Source organism: Lissotriton vulgaris, chromosome 7 (genome assembly GCF_964263255.1).
Source record: "Lissotriton vulgaris chromosome 7, aLisVul1.2, whole genome shotgun sequence".
Classification (NCBI taxonomy): domain Eukaryota; kingdom Metazoa; phylum Chordata; class Amphibia; order Caudata; family Salamandridae; genus Lissotriton; species Lissotriton vulgaris.
In genome coordinates, this window is record NC_141695.1 from 405442933 (window position 1) to 405464653 (window position 21721).

Here is a 21721-nt window from a genome sequence, read left to right on the forward strand (position 1 = left end):
GCTACATGCAAATTAGTCTGTTCCTGTCCCAGTGCATGATGGTAACAGGGCAAACCAAACTACCAAGCCAATTCTTATACTGGGAAGGAAACAAGCTTCTGAGGACCGGTTTCTGGCATTTCAGCCATCGTTGGCCCAGCTTGCTTGAATCCTGATGGTGCAATGAGCAAGGGACTCATATCTGAGTATTTCCTCCCACACTTAGGGGCCGATTATGATCGCGGACGGACTTGCGTCCGTCCGCGATCACTGAGGAGGAGGGGACGTCCGCATGGGCTGCGGGGTCCCCTCCTGTGCGATTAGGATGTTCCCGCCACCCTGGCGGTCACATCCTCTATTTTTAACATTGCAGCGGTGCGGCTTCAAGCTGCACCCGCGGCAATGTTAAAAATGCAGTCATTGCATTTGCATGCAGAAAGAGGTAGGCACCTCGCGGTGCCTGCCGCTTTCTGCATACAAATGCAGGGGGTACCATAGGTACCCCCCATGTGCACCCCCACCCCCCTTCACCTAGGGGGGCCGCAACGGGCCCCCACAGTGAAGTTACACATGCTTTTCCACGGCGGAAAAGCAGCCGTGGAAAAGCATGTTTTACATCCCATCCTAATCTGCCTGACGGTGTCTGAGAGACACCGTCATCAGATTAGAGCTTTTCCACCGCGGTTGTAAGCCAATCGCGGCGGAAAAGCTGCGGACAGAAACCAGGACCCACAAGCCATCCTAATGTGGCGGTGGGCCTTTGGTCAGTCCGCTGTGGTTTTTCCGCATCCTCGGGGCCGGCGGTGGCTTCCTCCGGCCCGAGGATGCGGAAAAACCGCAATCCTAATGAGCCCCTTAGTGTGAACAAAATCGATTTTGGAAAAGGGGGTGGTGATGGACAGAGTTTCTGAATGATGCAGAATACTCCTACCCAGTCAAGAGATCAGGGCTTGATCCATCACCGTTTTTTAGCTCACTGCACCATACCAGCTCAGAACCTGGCTACATGCAAATTAGTCTGTTCTTGTCCCAGTGCATGATGGGAACAGGGCAAACCAAACTACTAAGCCAATTCTTATACTGGGAAGGAAACAAGCTTCCGAGACCGGTTTCTGGTATTTCAGCCGTCATCGGCCCGGCTTGCTTGAATCCTGATGATGCAATGAGCAAGGGACTCACGTCTGAGTATACCCTCCCACACTTAGTGTGGACAAAATCGATTTTGGAAAAGGGGGTGGTGATGGACAGAGTTTCTGAATGATGCAGAATACTCCTACCCAGTCAAGAGATCAGGGCTTGATCCATAACCGTTTTTAGCTCACTGCACCATCCCAGCTCAGAACCTGGCTACATGCAAATTAGTCTGTTCCGGTCCCAGTGCATGATGGGAACAGGGCAAACCAAACTACCAAGCCAATTCTTATACTGGGAAGGAAACAAGCTTCCGGGGACTGGTTTCTGGCATTTCAGCCGTCGTCGGCCCGGCTTGCTTGAATCCTGATGGTGCAATGAGCAAAGAACTCACGTCTGAGTACACCCTCCCACACTTAGTGTGGACAAAATCGATTTTGGAAAAGGGGGTGGTGATGGACAGAGTTTCTGAATGATGCAGAATACTCCTACCCAGTCAAGAGATCAGGGCTTGATCCATCACTGTTTTTTAGCTCACTGCACCATCCCAGCTCAGAACCTGGCTACATGCAAATTAGTCTGTTCCTGTCCCAGTGCATGATGGGAACAGGGCAAACCAAACTACCAAGCCAATTCTTATACTAGGAAGGAAACAAGCTTCCGGGGACCGGTTTCTGGCATTTCAGCCGTCGTCGGCCCGGCTTGCTTGAATCCTGATGGTGCAATGAGCAAGGGACTCACGTCTGAGTATACCCTCCCACACTTAGTGTGGACAAAATCGATTTTAGAAAAGGGGGTGGTGATGGACAGAGTTCCTGAATGATGCAGAATACTCCTACCCAGTCAAGAGATCAGGGCTTGATCCATCACCATTTTTTAGCTCACTGCACAATCCCAGCTCAGAACCTGGCTACATGCAAATTAGTCTGTTCCTGTCCCAGTGCATGATGGGAACAGGGCAAACCAAACTACCAAGCCAATTCTTATACTGGGAAGGAAACAAGCTTCCGGGGACCGGTTTCTGGCATTTCAGCCGTCGTCGGCCCGGCTTGCTTGAATCCTGATGGTGCAATGAGCAAGGGACTCACGTCTGAGTATACCCTCCCACACTTAGTGTGGACAAAATCGATTTTGGAAAAGGGGGTGGTGATGGACAGAGTTTCTGAATGATGCAGAATACTCCTACCCAGTCAAGAGATCAGGGCTTGATCCATCACTGTTTTTTAGCTCACTGCACCATCCCAGCTCAGAACCTGGCTACATGCAAATTAGTCTGTTCCTGTCCCAGTGCATGATGGGAACAGGGCAAACCAAACTACCAAGCCAATTCTTATACTGGGAAGGAAACAAGCTTCGGGGGACCGGTTTCTGGCATTTCAGCCGTCGTCGGCCCGGCTTGCTTGAATCCTGATGGTGCAATGAGCAAGGGACTCACGTCTGAGTATACCCTCCCACACTTAGTGTGGACAAAATCGATTTTGGAAAAGGGGGTGGTGATGGATAGAGTTTCTGAATGATGCAGAATACTCCTACCCAGTCAAGAGATCAGGGCTTGATCCTTCACCGTTTTTTAGCTCACTGCACCATCCCAGCTCAGAACATGGCTACATGCAAATTAGTCTGTTCCTGTCCCAGTGCATGATGGGAACAGGGCAAACCAAACTACCAAGCCAATTCTTACACTGGGAAGGAAACAAGCTGCCGGGGACCGGTTTCTGGCATTTCAGCCGTCGTCGGCCCGGCTTGCTTGAATCCTGATGGTGCAATGAGCAAGGGACTCACGTCTGAGTATACCCTCCCACACTTAGTGTGGACAAAATCGATTTTGGAAAAGGGGGTGGTGATGGACAGAGTTTCTGAATGATCAGAATACTCCTACCCAGTCAAGAGATCAGGGCTTGATCCATCACCGTTTTTTTTAGCTCACTGCACCATCCCAGCTCAGAACCTGGCTACATGCAAATTAGTCTGTTCCTGTCCCAGTGCATGATGGGAACAGGGCAAACCAAACTACCAAGCCAATTCTTATACTGGGAAGTAAACAAGCTTCCGGGGACCAGTTTCTGGCGTTTCAGCCGTCGTCGGCCCGGCTTGCTTGAATCCTGATGGTTCAATGAGCAAGAGACTCAGGTCTGCGTATACCCTCCCACACGTAGTGTGGACAAAATCAATTTTGGAAAAGGGGGTGGTGATGGACAGAGTTTCTGAATGATGCAGAATACTCCTACCCAGTCAAGAGATCAGGGCTTGATCACCAATGCACAGAACCTATCAGGGAAATAGGAACTACACTGCAGGACAGACACCCACATGCATGACAGGTGACTTTCTCTGCCCCAGCCCCGCAGCCACTTGAAGGTGCTGTCGTATTGCGCTGCCAGTGTCCATTTAAAGACATGCTGTTCCATTTTCAACACTCCCAATTTAATACACATGCACCTCAATGCATACACCATCATTTCTGCTGATGCAGTTCTGAGACTCGTCCACAGCTCTGAGTGCACCTCATTTTTTACATTTACCACCTGCTTAGGATTAGTTTCTTGGCCCATGTACTGCTTTGCCAGTGGACCACAATCCAGAAATGCAGCATTCTCTCTGATGCTGGCTTTGTGTACTCCAATTAGATCAAACTGGAGGAACTAGTTGAATTGGCTAAATATTCTCTAAAGCAGTCTTTATTGTGACTACAGATTCTCATTAGCATTATTTAAATTGGCTGTACCCTGCCTTCATGGTTGTAAATGGCTCAACGTTAGTTTACAGTTAATCCCCATGTGATACAATTTTGAAGCATATGTATTTGCAGTAAATTATGTGCAGTAACAATGATGACCACGGTAGGCTGTGTTTTCACATCTCACCCTCTACCTCTCTTCTACTCTCCTACATTTGACCTTCCTTACAGCTCCTAACCAAGCATCCACTGAAGCGCCTTGGATCAGGATGTGAGGGGGAAAGGGACATCCGTGACCATGCCTTCTTCCGCTGGATCGAGTGGGATCGGCTAGAGCGCCTGGAGATCCAGCCCCCTTTCAAACCACGCCCGGTGAGTTTCAAACCATATCTTCCTCTCCTCAGGCCATGTGCCTGAGAGGAGACAGGGGAAGGTGTGGCACTAAATTTTCTATATTTTGTTAGTTTTTTCTTTTGCATCAATGTACATAGTTTTCAAAAATCCATTTGTTTCGTAATTTTATTTGTATGAGTTTTTCCTTTATATATTATGTTATATTATGGTGTATTTGCAGCTTTGTAGAGCGCACTATCTCCCAGAAGGGTATCCTGTTGCTGAGCAGTAGTGAGTCTAGCCAAACATATGGCCTAGAGGCATTATTTAAAGGTGCAGGTCTTCAGCTTCTTGCAGAATTCAAAAAGGGACTATTAGGAGTCTCCTGCATGTAGTGGTAGGTTGTTCCATGCTTTAGTAGCGATGTAAGAAAAGTATTAGCACTGTAGTGTAGCTCCTATATTCCCAATAGGCTCTGCGCATTGGAATAATATATCCTATAGATTAGACGTAGGACTGAGGTCGACTAGGTCTCTATCGAATATATTAAACTTAATAGTGAGTGCCAGCTAGCTCAGAGGTCACTCGAAACTTTCTCAAATACACAAGAAGGGATTCATTTCTGACAACCGCATAAACATGACAATTTTGTTTCCCTAGGACTGGAACAAATATCTTCAGAGCAGTGGAAACAATAGATAAATATTTTACTCAGTCAATCGTGCATGCTTCGTTTTAACAGAGGTGCAGAGAAATAGAGAGACAAGCGTTTTCCATTAAAGGATTTATTGAACAGTCTTCTTTCTCATGCAAGTAAAGTGAACTGCTACAATCGTAATGCAGGCTGCAAAGTATAATGCGTACAGTGAGAATAGTATTATAAAATAATACTGTAAAAGCATTGTATGGTTTCTAAGCCATATAAAACTATGTACTTAAATAACAATGGCTAAAAGTACTCAACTGGTGCTTCTAAAATATGCCTACCCCAGTGTACCTAACCTACGTTTAGTACTCAGGATTGAGTAAGTATTTGTGTAGCAGGGGTTTGGTTTTCTTTGCCAAGAATCTATCCAATATTTCTCTTAGGGTCTAATCAGCTCCATACCTTAGTTTAGAATGAAGGAGATGTGGTATCTCTGTCTCAGGACTCGATTAACCCAACACCCCACGAGGGGAGCTAGGAAACACTGGAGCTGGATTCTCGCAGAGAGAAAGGACAGCTTCTCGATCAGTGCATCAGCTGGAGGGTCGGCTCCCTTCTGCACTTGCTGTAACGAGCTGCGTCTGGCAAGTAGATAGTCGAGCTGCTCCGAACCACTGTGTCTTGGTAGAGCAACTGAAGGCATATTCATACCTTGAAGGTGCCTAGTTTGATGTAAAGTCGGGCATGATACCGTCAGTAAAGAACCCCAAGGGAACAGTAGTTCTTTGTAAAGTCCATGAGTTCTTGGACAAATCAGTATTTAAGCAAGGGGAGGTCCATGACTGCTTAAGCCGATTTTCCTTGAAATCGTTGTGACGTTTTGGTAAGGGCGGAAGTAGCCATGCCTGTATTTGGACTTCATGGGCTATGTCTAAATATGGAAATGATTTTTATGCCTATATTAGACCAAAGTGAATTGTAACTATATAAGGACATAAATCGGGAAATTTTGCTCGGATCCTAAAACGCCATACAACACCCACTCCACTTTATTATGCTTGACTTTACTAAGTTCTAAGCATAAAAAACATATCTAAAGCATGATGTGTTAGAAACCCCACCCAAACACAAAAATTGCTTTCGAAATGGTTGTACACGAAAACGGCATTTGTGCTGTACGCATTTTAAAAGGCAATATTTTCATTCAAAGCATATAGTATGACATTGAAAATGCTATCTGAATGAATCATTAAAATATATTTATGAAATGGCTCTTAAATGCATAAATAAATATGTCGAGACCATTCCATGACATAATTTATAATTCGTTTGGTTGTCGACAAGGTCAAATATTGTCTCTTGGAAGTATTCAAAGAATTCTTGTTCTCTAGGAATAGTTCTACTTTAAGCAGAGTACTTTGCACCAAAAAAAAGCCCAATTTTGGAAAAAAGTAAAATCGTACAAAAATAGAGTTCCAAAGTTAGAAGTTTGTTTTTAAAAGTGAAGGTCGAATACAAAGTCCGATAGAACACTGTGTGCTAACTTCAAAAGTCAGTCTCATTGTTTGGAGAAAACATCAAATCTTCTAAGCTGGTAAAGAATTTGTCTACTACAATAGATGAAAGTTGTACTACTTCATTAAGTAGATAGATTGCACAAAAATGAGAAGCATCGCCGTCAGCATCAGCTGCATTGCAATGTTCGAAGGAGATGGTACCTGTGTGCTTGTTAATCCACGTATCTCACCGTCAGCAGTTTGCATCTGTGAGCCCTCAATGAATGCCGTCATCAGGATTGGTAGCCGCAGGGGACAACACAATGCATGAGCCGTTACCGATCCAAGCAAAGTATCAACATCCATTGGCAGGACTGATGGGAGACTGTCAGACAGATATCTAACATGCATTCTTCTGCACATAGCAGGCATCCTAGAATAGGTAAGATGCAACCTTGCCAGATTGGTCGGAATGATAGAAACCACGTGGTATTCAGATCTCGTAAACGAGCCAAGCCCAGAATTTGTATCATGTGCTCACGACACTTCATTGCCAGTAGAGTGTTCTCTAGGGTAATCTGGGCTTCGCTGGTTGCTTGACCTCCCACATCGGAGCAGAAGGAACAAAAATAGTATTCCTGCTACGAGTCTCAAAATGAGAGGCAGGCCACCAAACACAAAGTGCATGAAGTTTGGAAATATACAGAGGACTGCTTCAAACGGTGCTAACAGTCCCGAAAAAACTGTCTTAAATACATATGCAATACCACTGGTATCAGACATGTTTAAGATACGTCCTACCATTTCTACGAAATGTATAGGGCAGTTTGTTGATAAAAGGGCGTGTATCTCTGCAGAAGACCTTGCAACTTGTAATTTATACATCTCTTTGTACGAGGTCAGTGGCACAGTTTTTTGTAAAAGAATGGCTTTCATTCTGCTTAAAGTAACAATTCGTATAGAAAAGATGTTCAGTGAAGGCCATAACGGCGACTCCCCGTCTGTCTTAGTTTTAGGAAACAATACTTGGATACAACAAGTGACCCAAGCTGACACGGTTACAAGATAGGCTCTTCCAGGCAACATGCCACAGCGGCTGTGATCATTCAACATAATATAGCTTGAATTAGAAAGCTGCCTAAAATGTGGATCTATCACTGCAGCTGGAGAACCTTTCAGGTGGCAGGATAAGTTGGTCGAAGAACCATCACAGGCTCCCTGTGAGTTAATACCCTGACATAAAAGTGTACCGCTTAGCACGCTTTTGCAATTTGTACCACTAAATCCCCAGTTGACTTGATGTAGTCTTTACCCAACCTTTCATATACGCCAGCTGGTATATGTTTCAAACAATACTGAAAATGAAAAATTGTGACAGGCAGAGTGATTGTCCTGTGTATTAGCCATTCTGTTGCAGGTTTTTCTGAAACAGTTAATTGTAATCTTTCCAGTTTCTCAATGCTCAGCACCGTATAGTCTACTCCTCTTTGTGCCAAAGAGATTTGTTTATCTGTGAGGTTAAATACAGAAAAAAATGATGTGGTGTTGATTAGACGCCATGGCAGATATCCAGAACAAAGATTTTGTAACGTCCAGCCTAAAAGCATTATAGAACGCAATTGTGACTGTCCATGCTGTATCATGAGCAAATCCTGTTCCATTATGTCTATGGCAGAGGATACTATGCTGTCCAAAGAATAAATTCTGGATGACAGAGTTGTTAACCCATTGTCAACTACAGAAATAGATTTCTCTAAATTAATACAATCAATTTCTCGTATTTGTTCTGCAGTCTCTGCTTCTCTCGCTTTTCAAGCTTAATTTTAAATGGCATATATACCAGCATATATAAAACGTTTATGACGCCGATTCGCAGGACCTTGTAAAAAGTCCCTTAAATCAATGCCATCTTTAAGTGAAGATATGTGTTGTTTTACCTCTGTTAGTGTGGATTTATGTAGCCAATCAAGGCACAGTTTTCCTACACTTTATGTTGTTACTATTCCTGGATGTTTTCTCTGGACATATCTTGGATCTGGCCTGGTGAATGTAAACCCTTGTGTCTTATTCAGGAATCTATCTTGACAGTTATTTGTGTCTGTGGGCCAGATTAACCATTTTTTCCAATCAGGATCAGTTCTGTTTTTTTGTCAAATTGTTTTTACATCGACCCCTCCTTCAGTAGTGTTTTTACTATCAGGTGTAGGTGTCGGTATGGACGGTTTGTTCAAATCTTTTATCTTAGCTAGGCCAAGACAGGATGTCTGTTGGACAGTGTCGTTCAAAAACATTATTTGTTCAGGGACAATGCAGGCTCGAAATAAAGATTCTATTCCCTGTACCTGCCAGTCTTTAGTGCCCCAGACAGTTTTTGTCTCAATGTTATCTCTCCAAAAGTCAAAACCTAACGAGGACAGCTGGGCATAAAAGGCAGCAGAATAAATTTGCTTAGTATTAGTCAACATACTTTTCATTCCTGTCTTATTAACATTTTTAAAGTAAAATGTTTCTGGATTTGAGACATTAAAACCTGAGAAATATGGAAAATTTTCATAGAATGTTTTTGAGCTACCCTTTGGAGGTGTTGGACAATGTTCCCATTGATTATAAGTATGAATATTTCTTGGGGTTGTGGATTTGTGCAAATAATGATGACCATAGTGATTATAACAATACATTTGTTCATAATCTGATGAACCTTCTAAGTATTCATGATTTGTAAATTTTGCAGACATTTCTAAGTCTGACATCATATTATTAACAGTCTGAAAAGTTCCAATCATCAAAAAATGTGCTGGGTAAAACAAAGTCACTCAAGGACCTTTAATTGGTGTGGAATCTTCAACAGCTCTGCAGGACCAAAGATGTAATAATCAGTTTTGTCCCAAGCTATACCACCAGGTATAGGAACGGCTGTGATGTTCATTGATGTCAAGTCTCTTTGTTCATGATGAGATGATTTGTGTGGCTTCAGGAGTAAGTTGATATTCTTATTTGCTGTGTCCATTTTACTATAGCTTCCATTTATCAGCATTCGCAAACTTAATATAAGAATCAGCCAAAGTAGGAGAAAAAGTACACCTAGCAAAATCCAAAGTTCAACCCACGGTGAAACCAGATAAGTTTTCTCAAGTTGATGAAAAGTTCTGTTTGTTTTGTAAAAGTTTTATTTGCTGGCGTCGTTTCAGGTTCACTGGGATCCTCGGAAAACGTATCAAAGTTAATGAAATAGCCAGATGCAGTTCTCTCAATTGTAGGTATTGCCACAGGATTACTTGAAATCGCTGGAGCTACTGGATCCCTTGTTATATTAGTATAGTCAGATGCTATATCATTGTAGACAGGTGTTTCTTGATGAACTGTTATTTGGGTCTCAAGAAGCACAAGTTCCATGGCTTTGTTGCTTACTCATTCTTTTTTCACTGCAGATTCCTCAAAGGTGATGAGTCTTTCAGTTTGATCCTCTTGGATAGTAGCCAGATTTGGTCGTCTGCTACATCTTTGGAGTCCGCTTGGCCTACTACTTATGATTGGCCTCATGATGTGGTTGTATCAGGTCGATATATATGAACCTGTTCTCCTTTCTTCCAGCAAGGGGCGGCAGTAACACTGTTCTTGATCCGTGGATTGCTAGCACAGGGACTGGTTGTTTGTAAGAAGGCCAAATTCCTTCTTATCCGCGATCTTTTCTCTAACTAGATCCCCAATCTTTGGAATCCAGACAGGCATTGCTGGGACGGGGGTTCCCCTTCAGTGGTTGTTGGCTTCTGCAAAGTGTAGCTTTGACTTCTCCTTGTTTCGTTTAAGTCCTGCAAAAAAAAAAACGGTTTTTGATATCAAAAGGTTTTTGTTCTACCACTGAAGTGTGACGATCAAGGTCCTGGACAATCATTCTAGTACCAAAAAGGATTTCATATGGAGTGATTCCACCCAGAGAACTTCTTGGCAGATTGTTTAGACTACGTTGGACACTTATTAGATGTTTAACCCACCCGTCACCCAAGCCTAATACCCTAGCTGTTATAGATTGCTTCATGTCCCCCTCCATCCGGAGCATTACTTCATATAACTTATGGGGGACACTAACCCTGGTATCAGCTGCTTCAACTTGAATGTATTCATTCAAGTCCACTGTCTCCAGATGATCCTTCAAGATCTTGCGAGCTACGGTTACTTCTGCTGCGCTGTCCGGCATTGTCAGGGCCCACTCACCGTTCTTGAGTTGTGCCCTCAAGATTCTCAGCATGTCTGATTTTTAGACCTGCTACCTTCTTTTTGGTGAATTGGGTTTTTTATTTTTTGGAACGTGTAGATCGTCTTTGGACTTCACGCCTTCTGCCTTGTGCACTGACCGTCCTCTTCTTTCCGATTTCTGTTAGGAAGTCTGAAAGGTACGAGAGGAACGTGTATCAGTATCTTGATATCTATCAGGTTTTCTCAAATTATCTCTGTTCCTGAGGTTATACCTCTTTTCCGAGGGCTCCTTTTGAGGAGACCTTCCTCGGGATTGAGAACGCTTCTGTTTAGAAGTTTGTTTAGTGTTCTCCCACTTATTTTTAGGAACAGTGAGAGTGTTTTTAATAAAGACCTTCTCAGGACTTTAAGTTAGTTGGGGTTTTACTGGTTTCCCACCCAAGCTATCTCTACCTAGTTCTTTATAGGATTTTTCAATTGTTCTCGGGCTGCTCATATGGTTCCTCAGTTACATCAAATTCCCTTAACTTTTGGTGGATCGCCATGGATACTGCTTCACCTTTAATAGTAGCTTATATTATTGTTGAGACCTGTTTGAAATCTTTCAGTAGTTTCATACCCAGATTTAAAGCAGGCTCTGCCCCATATTAATTTTCAATCTGTTGTGTGGGGGTGTTACAGGGATCTATGTGATTATCAGTGCCCTGTATATGAAGGCCGCGCTAAGGTGCTGATATATGTAAGAGGTATTTCCTCTCAGTTTGTACCTGTAAAGGAAAAAAGAACAAACAAGAGACACATAAAGTTAAAAAACGCAAAATTGTCAACCATGCACATGGGTGGGTTAGTACCTGGTGCCTAGACGTGTGAGCGAATAAGGCGGGGGTGTAGGCGTTTGTGACGGAACGTGGCAATTGCCGGTTTGGTATATGCGCTACAGGTGCTAGTACCTAGATGCGTAAAATAAATGTGCAAATTATCTACAAGTAGGATGCTTACTCCTGTCTACAGAGGAAAAAACTCCCTGGACTTCCGCCGGAGGGTCGAGCTTTATTAGCACTCTGGAAGTTGAGAAAAAAGGTGAAAGAAGGTAATGTCTAAAAAGGAGGGGAGGTCACACGCTGCCGCGGTAAAGTGTTGCACGATCAGTTATGGCCAAAGGCAGCATGACTGGCGGCTGTACCACGAGCGGGAACCCACCTCCTTACTTACTTGGCTGTGTCTCCAGGCCTAATGGAACACCTGCGATCCGGTCGCAAGGTCCGAAAGAACTGAGTGCTTGGAGAAGGAGGCTGTAAATACCCTCTCTTGATCACAGGTGTAGCTCATTGAGGATGGGCGTGTGGTCTGTGTGAGTAGTGTGCTCCCAGTGCTACTCTCAGTGGGCGTGTCTCTCTCTAGCCAGCATCTGTGGGATAGACAGAGAAGAAAGATGCATGCGCTCGTGCCCTGGATGGTTGTCGTGGCAGTAGTGAAGAAAAAATCTCCGTAATGGTTTACATAATAAAGAATTTTATGCAATAGAGGATTATTATGCAATAAAAGAATTTGCTGCCTTGTGTGTTACTTAAAGAATAAGGGATAACGAAATAAAGAAATAAAATAAAATAAAAAGTGTACGACTGGGCAGAGGTGTTGACTTGAACCCCTAGTCAGTGCAGTGTGGTGGGCGGTGCAGCGCTCAAGTGAGCTATGCTCTAGTATTCAGTAAAGGGGCAAAACACTGGTTACTGGTAGCGTTTAGGCTTTGCATGGAGTAGAGGAATGTATGTTTGGCACAGTCCTTGCTGGGTTTGTAGAGGTGGTTGGAGGGGACAAGGGATGATTTCCTTAAGCTATTCCGAGGCAAGATAATTATTTCTTTAGGCTGTTCCAAGGAATGTTGTCATTTAGGCCCCGGATATGGGTTGACAGTCTATCAGCACCTTAGCGCGTGCTTCACATACAGGGCACTGATAATCACATAGATCCCTGTAACAACCTACACATTGGTCCTGAAGAAAGCCAGTTTAATAAAAAGGCCTGGCTGAAACTAGTCGACCACACTGGACGTGGGAGACCATAAGTCAATCCCTACACATCCCAAGCCTTTGTTTTTAACCTCTGCCTGGGGCCCACCGATAAAGTAACCGTTAGGGACCCCAAGGACAGAATTTAAAAATCTCACGCAACACACCTGCACAGCACACTCACCTTCCAAAAAACCCGCTCCGCAGTAATCTGGCGTCGCAGCACACCTGATGCACACTCGGTGCCTCTGGTGGGGCCCGATGATGAAGCATGCCACCAACTTGGTGGACGGACAAAGTCTGCCCGTCATCCTGTCGGGGGATGGGACCGTCCACCACAGGGGCGGAGGTCCCGTGCCTCGAATTAGGAAACACCTGCCATAGTGGCGGGTGCATCCCGCATTTTTAACATTGTGGCGGGCGGTGCCTGCCATGTTTTATTTTGAAACGCAGGGGGGTACCATAGGTACCCTCCATGTGCACCTCGGCCCCCAAAGCAAAGATCGCATGCAATGCCTTTTGGTGGCAGCAATGCCGCTATGGAAAGGCATTGCCCACAGCACATCCTGATAGACACCGCCACCATATTAGACCTTTTCGGCAAAAGCGGCGGATGGTCTTCTCGTCCGCCGCGGCCCCCGCCATTGTAATATGGAGGGGGGAAAACAGGTGGTGGACGGGCACGGATGGCGGACGGATCGCCACCGCCTGCATGGCGGTGGCGATCCATCTGCCATCCTAATCAGCCCGGAGGTTGGTGGGTGAGGGCCATCATACTAAACCGAATGGTTTCTCATGCAGACACATAGCATACAGACATAGCTAGTTCTCTTTGATTAATCACTATATCCCAGCTACTCTAGTTCCTCTCTTTCTCCTTGATTAACAGAAGTATATCCCAAGTGTCACAGTCCTCCAGGTGTGGTGCAATCCACATTGGTAAACAGATTGTTAAAATCCTGTGTTTCTCATGAGGGGTAGTATCTGGAAATACTGCCTCTTTTTGAGTAATTTTTTGAGCTATCCAGAATGGAATTTGTTCCCTTTTTGCGGGCAGTTTACCAATGACTGATTGTATAGTCTGTGGTGTGATTTTATTTGTGTTCCCCTGGTAAGGGGTGTTTTGTGGAATCCTTATAGGAGGTTTGGCTGTTAGAGTCTGCATGACATATTGAACCAATTGTCCATAGATGTTTATTAGTTGTTTCAGTTGAACTAATAGTTCTGCACCAGGCATTTCTTCAATGTCAGGATGTGGTGTATAACTGGCTAGTACCGGCCATGTTGCTCCTGGTCTACCTAGTGGACCAAGCCTGGTAATGTGATTTTGATGTTGTAGGGTGCCTTTAAACCAGAGCGCATGCTCTTGGTATGTTAGTGGAATTTCAACATCCTCGAAAGGAGTGTATTCCGTTGGATGTTCCTCTACTTTGTAGAAGTGAAACACATGTGAAACTGGATTTGCTTCAGGGAAGAGAATCCAAGAATAGAATACCTCTGTCTGCCGATATTCATGTGCCTCTATGACAAAAATTACCCTGCCACCTCTTGGTGATAGGCCATTTGTTATACGTTTTATAGTGATGGTTTTCCTTAAATTTTCAGGGATGATTATAGCATCCACATCGGTCCCTTGGAAACCTGTAACGTCAAAGGCTGCTGGATTTACTCCAGCCCCACCATTCTTGTTTTCAGTCATTTTGTTGGCTGAAAGTTTGCAGTTCAAGTTTCAAAGAAACAAAGATAAGGTGCACAATATTTTGGAACACTGTATCCTTCAACATTGAACAAACCAAAATCGAATACATAGGATTTTCGTCCTACTCAGTTATGGCTGATACTTTATCCTTTTACCCACTCCAGACATCTATTTGAGTATTTTACAGGAAAAAGGGGTATCTGTGAAAAGCACGACTGAGTTACTCTAGTATCTAGCATTAAATTAGTGCCTTACCAAACGTTGGGTGCCATGTAGTGTAGTTCCTATATTCCCAATAGGCTCTGCGCATTGGAATAATATATCCTATAGATTAGACGTAGGACTGAGGTCGACTAGGTCTCTATTGAATATATTAAACTTAATAGTGAGTGCCAGCTAGCTCAGAGGTCACAGAAAACTTTCTCGAATACACAAGAAGGTATTAGTTTCTGACAACCGCACAAACATGACACCTTTGTTTCCCTAGGACTGGAACAAATATCTTCTGAGTCGTGGAAACAGTAGATAAATATTTTACTCAGTCAATCGTGCATGCTTCGTTTCAACAGGTGCAGAGAAATAGAGAGACGGGCGCTTTCAACAAAAGGATTTATTGAACAGTCTTGTTTCTCATGCAAATAAAGTGAACTGCTGCAATCGTAATGCAGGCTGCAAAGTATAATGCGTACAGCGATAAAAGTATTATAAAATTATACTGTAAAAGCATTGTATGGTTTCTAAGCCATATAAAAGTACATACATAAATAACAATGGCTAAAAGGACTCAACTGGTGCTTCTAAAATACCCCTACCCCAGTGTACCTAACCTAAGTCTAGTACGCGGGAGGGAGTAAGTATTTGTGTAGCATAGGTTTGGTTTTCTTTGCCAAGAATCTATCCAAGATTTCTCTTAGGGTCTAATCCGCTCCATACCTTAGTTTAGAATCTGGTATCTCTATTTTGGGACTCGATTTGCCAACATCTCACGAGGGGAACTTGGAAACACTGGAGCTGGATTCTCACAGAGAGAAAGGACAGCTTCTCGGGCAGTGCGTCAGCTGGAGGGTCGGCTTCCTTTGGCACTTGCTGTAGCGAGCTGCGTCGGGCAAGTAGATAGTTGAGCTGCTCCAAACCACGGTGTCTTGCTAGAGCAAGTGAAGGCATATTTATACCTTGAAGGTGCCTAGTTTGATGTAAAGGCGAGCATAATAACGTCAGTAAAGAACCCCAAGGGAATAGTAGTTCTTTGTAAAGTCCATGAGTTCTTGGATAAATCAATATTCAAGCAAGGGGAGGTCCCTGACTGCTTAAGCCGATTTTCCAAGATATCGTTGTGACGTTTTGGTACGGATGGAAGTAGCCATGCCAGTATTTGGACTGCATGGGCTATGTCTAAAAATGGATGTGATTTCTATGCCTATATTAGGGCAAAGTGAATTGTACCTATTTAAGGGCAGAAATCGGGAAATTTCGCTTGGATCCTAAAACGCCATAAAACGCTACCAGATCTGGTTTTCCATATGGCTAGGATGGCTGTAAGCAGAAGTCCGGATGAGCGCAAGTTTCTGGAAGGATTGTTATAGGAAATGTGATTGTTGAGGTAGGCTGGGCTTGTGTTATGTAGTGACTTAAGAGCGTGGGTGACAAGATTGAATTGTACTTGTTTGTTTATATTAGTTTGTTACTCCTCCATGTGTTGTGTGAAGTGAGTGTAGGGAGGAAGAGTAAGAATGATTCTGGCCACCGAGTTCTGAATGATCTACAGCCTTCTAGTGAGTTTTGTGTTGATCTTGGTCTTACCGTAGTCCACGGGGTGGTGACACGACTATGAGTGATGGTTTTCTGGATTCCAGTGGGCTGTCATTCGAAAATCTTCATCAGCATCTTCAAGGTAAAGGACATGAAGAAGTGACAACATTAACGTACGCTGTCATATTGAGTTTGGTGTCGATAAGGATCCTGAAGTTCTTGACATGGGTGGTTGGATGGGTGTCGGTCATAGCCAGTGTTTAATTTGTAAAAGAAAGAGTGTTGGTGCCCGAAGCTCTGCTCAGAATATGGCAGATGGTGCATGTTAGAAATGGGGGTCTCTAGTTGGTAGAGGTAGGTACCTTTGACCAAGTAGCGACCCTTCTTCCTAGTCAGGGAAAGGTTGATACACTTCTAAAATAACCCCTGCTCACCTCTTTGGTAGCTTGGCACAAGCAGACAGGCTTATCTCAGAGGCAGTGTCTAAAGCATTTGTGAACACATACAGTAATACAGTGAAAACGCTACAAATGGGCACCACACCTGTTTAGAGGAATAAGTAATCTTTATCTAAACCAAACAAGACAAATAACAACAAAACAATCCACAATCTAGTAATAAAAATATGACTTTTCAATGGTAGAAATAGTTCAGTTCGAAGCAAATTTCAGATGTGACACTTTTCACACAAAGTACCTTGGATGCTTCACGCACATAAACAAAAAGGGTCGCAGGGAAGGTGATGCATCTGTTTCTTACACTCAGGTTAGGTGATGCATCAGTACCTTAATGCTGTATAGGTGAGGTGATGAATCAGTTCCTTACTGCGTGGGGAGGTGATGCGTCGGTTTTTTACTGCGTCCCCCAACGATAGGAAAAACCTGGCGCCTCAATGCAATGCGAAGATCTGGGATGATGCGTGTATTCTTGCAGCCGCACATCAGGGCTTGCATTAGAATCGGTGCAATGATCTATGACTTCAGAGACCAGTGCACTTGATGCGGTGTGCAGTGATTTCTTGAGCCGCAAACAGGTGATGCGTCAGTTTCTTTGGCAATGCGTCGGAAACAGGTACGGATGCATCATGCTTCTTATCGTTGCATTGCTTTTCCACCTCCCACAGCCAGAACAACCTCCAGAGGCCCAGAACAGCTATAGGCACCACTTGGCAGGACAGAACTCCCAACAAGAAAGGTCAGGGAAGCTGGGGTGAAGTCTTGGTGTCCCTGAGTCTTCAGAACAGGAGGCAAGCTCTTCGTCAAGCCCTTGAAGATCTTCCTCAAGCAGGTGACACAGCAAACAGTCCTTTTCCCTTTCCTTGGCAGAAAGTAGCCACTGCAGGGCAACTCCAGACAGCAAATAGCACAGGGGCAGCATTTCTCCTCAGTATCTCCATCTCTTCCCCTTGGCAAAAGTTTGTCTTTATTCCCAGAACTGATCGTTAAAGTATTTTCTATCCCTGAGACTTCCAGCAGGAGGCAAGCTCTACTTCAAACCCTTGAAGAAAACTCTACCAGCAGTCCTGTCCTTTCCTTACTCAAGACAGAGCAACCAATGCAGGCCAACTCCAACAGCACACAGCACAGGGGCATTATTTCTGTTCCAGCTTTCCGGGTCCTTCTTCCGGACAGGTCCTTAGTTCAGCAGTGATCTAAAGTTCAGGGGTCTGGGCCCCACTTTATAGCACAAATTCCTTTGTTATCTGGTGGCAAAGAAGCTCTTTGCACAGCCAAAACCAGTTCTGTCCTCTCTGGTGCAGCTGCCTGGCAGGAGGTGGAGACATTATTGTCACAGGTAGACCAGGCCCATTCAATTGTGAAAGAAATCTCCTCCCCCTACTCTAAATGCAGCCCAAGTCTATTCAGCCTAGCTGTGACTCATCCAGGAAAGGCAGGATATGCGTCAAACCCCCTCAGTCGTTGTCTGAGAGAATGCACCTCCCCAGCCCCTGTCACTGCAAAGCCAGTTAGTCAATATGCAAACCAGCAGAGGCTCACAGGATGGCTAAGCAAGAAAATACTTACTGTCTAAAAGTGGTATTTTCAAATACACAATATAAAAATCATATTTACTAAAAGATGCATACTAAATGCCATCTTTCTATCTTGGCCCAATGCGACGTTATATTTAGAAGATTCTATAAATAAACTCCCATTCTACCCGGATCACTGAAATAATATCGAGAGACAAAATATCGACCTGCAAGAATATCTTTGAGAAAATATCGACTGACAAAATATCAAGTTTCTATCTACAAACAGGTAAGTACAAAAATATCGAGTTAAAAATATCGTTTACAAAAATATATTTTTAAAAAATATCGACTTTACTAAAAACTTTGTTAAATTAAATTAATATTAAAAACTAAGTACTAAAATATACTTAAAAATACTTAAATTAACCTATAATAATTAAATAATTAATGAAAGTAAAAAAAGTTAACATTTTTAATTCAAATTTCTTAAAACATATATATATAGTAACAAAATATAATTAAATATTAGCCAATATTATTAACGTACAATAACAAAAGAGTGAAAATTACTATTCCCACTCCAGTGGGTGCAACAGTAGGGAAAGCGTTGGATAGCGTAGGGGTTAAAATTACTATTCCCACTCCAAAGAGTGCAACAGTAGGGAAAGCATTGGATAGCGTAGGGGTTAAAATTACTATTCCCCCTCCAAACAGTGCAACAGTAGGGAAAGCGTTGGATAGCGTAGGGGTTTAAATTACTATTCCCACTGCAGTGGGTGCAACAGTAGGGAAAGCGTTGGATAGCGTAGGGGTTAAAATTACTATTCCCAATCCAAAGAGTGCAACAGTAGGGAAAGCGTTGGATAGCGTAGGGGTTAAAATTACTATTCCCACTCCAAAGAGTGAAACAGTAGAGAAAGCGTTGGATAGCGTAGGGGTTAAAATTACTTTTCCCACTCCCGTGGGTGCAACAGTAGGGAAATCGTTGGATAGCTTAGGGGTTAAATTTACTATTCCCACTCCAAAGAGTGCAAGAGTAGGGAAATCGTTGGATAGCGTAGGGGTTAAAATTACTATTCCCACTCCAGTGGGTGGAACAGTAGGGAAAGTGTTAGATAGCGTAGCGGTGAAAATTACTATTCCCACTCCAAAGAGTGCAACAGTAGGGAAAGCGTTGGATAGCGTAGGGGTTAAAATTATTATTCCCACTCCAGTGGGTGCAACAGTAGGGAAAGTGTTGGATAGCGTAGGGGTTAAAATTACTGTTCCCACTCCAGTGGGTGCAACAGTAGGGAAAGCGTTGGGTAGCGTAGGGGTAAAAATTACTATTCCCACTCCAAAGAGTGCAACAGTAGGGAAAGCGTTGGATAGCTTAGGGGTTAAAATTACTATTCCCACTCCAGTGGGTGCAACAGTAGGGAAAGTGTTGGATAGCGTAGGGGTTAAAATTACTAATCCCACTCCAAAGAGTGGAACAGTAGGGAAAGCGTTGGATAGCGTAAGGGTTAAAATTACTATTCCCACTCCAGTGGGTGCAACAGTAGGGAAAGCGTTGGATAGCGTAGGGGTTACAATTACTATTCCCACTCCAGAGAATACAAAATTAGGGAAAGTAAATATTTCATATATTATTCAAATATCTAAAAATGAATATCTATTAATAATTATTTAAAAACTAATTAACAATAATTATTTCAATTAATCACCTATTAATACAAATTAATTAAACATTAACAATTAATTACTTTATAATTTAAAATTATTTTACAATTATTTCCAAATAAATAATTTGTAATTAGTTTTATTATTTAATTATTTATTAATAAATTACTTTCCACCCTATGCCCCTATAAACCCACAACCCGCTACAGAAATTAAATTAGTAAAATTTACATAATTGCCAATTAATCAATTAATATAAATTAATTAACAATTTTAATTAAATTAATTTACAAATATACATTAATTAACAATTAATTACTATTTACTGTCAATAAATAAATTTACATATTTAATTAATTATAATTAAATTACTTCCCACCTTATTCCCCTATAAACCCACAACCCGCTACAGAATTAAATTTGTAAAATTTACATAATTGCCAATCAATCAATTAATATTAATTGTTTTCCAATTACAATTAAATTAATTAACACATATAAATTAATTAACAATTAATTACAAATTACTATCAATAATTAAATTTACATATTTAATTAATTATAATTAAATTACTTCCCACCCTATTCTCCTATAAACCCACAACCCGCTAAAGAATTACATTACTCAATAATTATAAAAACAAAATTCATTAAATATAATTCTTTATAACATAAATACACACTTTTCACACATTTTATAACATAAAAATACACTATAAAAAATTATATATTATTAAAAAATCGATATTTTTAACTATCTATATTATATACTTCGATATTTTAACTAACTATATTTTTAACAGTCGATATTACTTCACTTACCTTAAAAAATATATTTGTGTAGTCTTTATTCTGTCCTGTCGATATTTTCTCCAGTCTATATTAAAAACACGATATTATGTCCAATCGATATTTTGGACTCGATATTATGTCTGTGCACCATTCTACCCTATGGGACAGATAGCCTTTCAATAGTGAAAACCTAAATTGGCAGTATTTCACTAACAGGACATGTCACACACATCAGGGCATGTCCTACTTTTCACATACACTGCACCCTGCCCACAGGGGTACCTTTAGCCTACCTTAGGGGTGACTCACATATAAGAAAAGGGAAAGTTAGGGCCTGGCAAGTGGGTGCACTTGTCAGGTCGACATGGCAGTATCAAAATGCGCACAGACGCGGCAGTAGCAGGTCTGAGTTACGATTACAGGCTGCTCATTTGGGTGGCACAATCAGTGCTGCAGGCCCACTAGCAGCATTTGATTTACAGGCCCTGGGCAGACACAGTGCACTGTACTAGGGACTGACCAGTAAATCAAATATGCCAATCATGGAACCACCAACCCATCATATCAATTTACAGGGTGAGCATAGGCACTTTAGCATTGTTCAGCAGTGGTAAAGTGCCCAGAGTCATAAAACCAACCAAAACAGGATACAAAACAGAAGGCCAAAAAGCAAAAAGTCTGGGGATAAACCCTCTGGACAAGCCAGGTCTAATAGTGCAATTAAATGTCCATGCGCCGAATAGCAAGGTTGGTAGCCTTAATTCACCTAAGGCCTCTTTAATGCACTCCATTCCATGCCCTTTTTTCATTCTAGCAGGTTCCTGCATTCTCCATTTGTGACTGTTTTGCCATCTTTCTCTTCCTCAGTCTTTCCGATATGTGTGTTTTTTCCTCTCTTTGCTTTGCTAATTATATGATGCAAAAAAGTAAGTGCGGGTACCAGAAAAATAATGCCAGTGGCCCCTACCAGTGACCACCGCATCAAATAAAGCACTAGTGTCTATGTCTTTGCCAGAGTGGCATGTTTGGTGTTCTTGATCATTTGCTGATAGCATCTCAGGGTGGATTTGAACATACTCCTGGCCACTGTCATAGTTTTTCCATTTGCACTACAGGTCTTTGCAGTGGTGTTTCATCAGTCTGAGTTCCTCAGTGTACCATCTGGCCTGGAGTCTAAAACTTGTTGTATTGCTTTATTTCATTTTGACGAGTTCACCAGATTTTATCCGAATTTTTTGATTGTTTATTTGTGGTTTTCCACTCACTTGCTATGAATCTATGGAATGAATGTTCAGTATATGCCCAAAGACAAACTCAGGGAAATGTTCTAGAAAAAAAAAACATGCGAAGTAAATGGGACGCATCAAATGGCTCCATAT

General features: G+C 42.5%; 1 protein-coding gene across 1 annotated transcript in view; it reads left to right on the plus strand.

Moving 5' to 3' along the window:
- PRKCG (protein kinase C gamma) overlaps positions 1–21721 on the plus strand; it is a 1238195-nt gene that overhangs the window by 1184221 nt on the left and 32253 nt on the right. The window contains exon 17 of the mRNA XM_086928695.1: positions 4019–4159. Coding sequence (XP_086784821.1) covers positions 4019–4159 — 141 coding nt within the window. The remainder of the gene's footprint in view (positions 1–4018; positions 4160–21721) is intronic.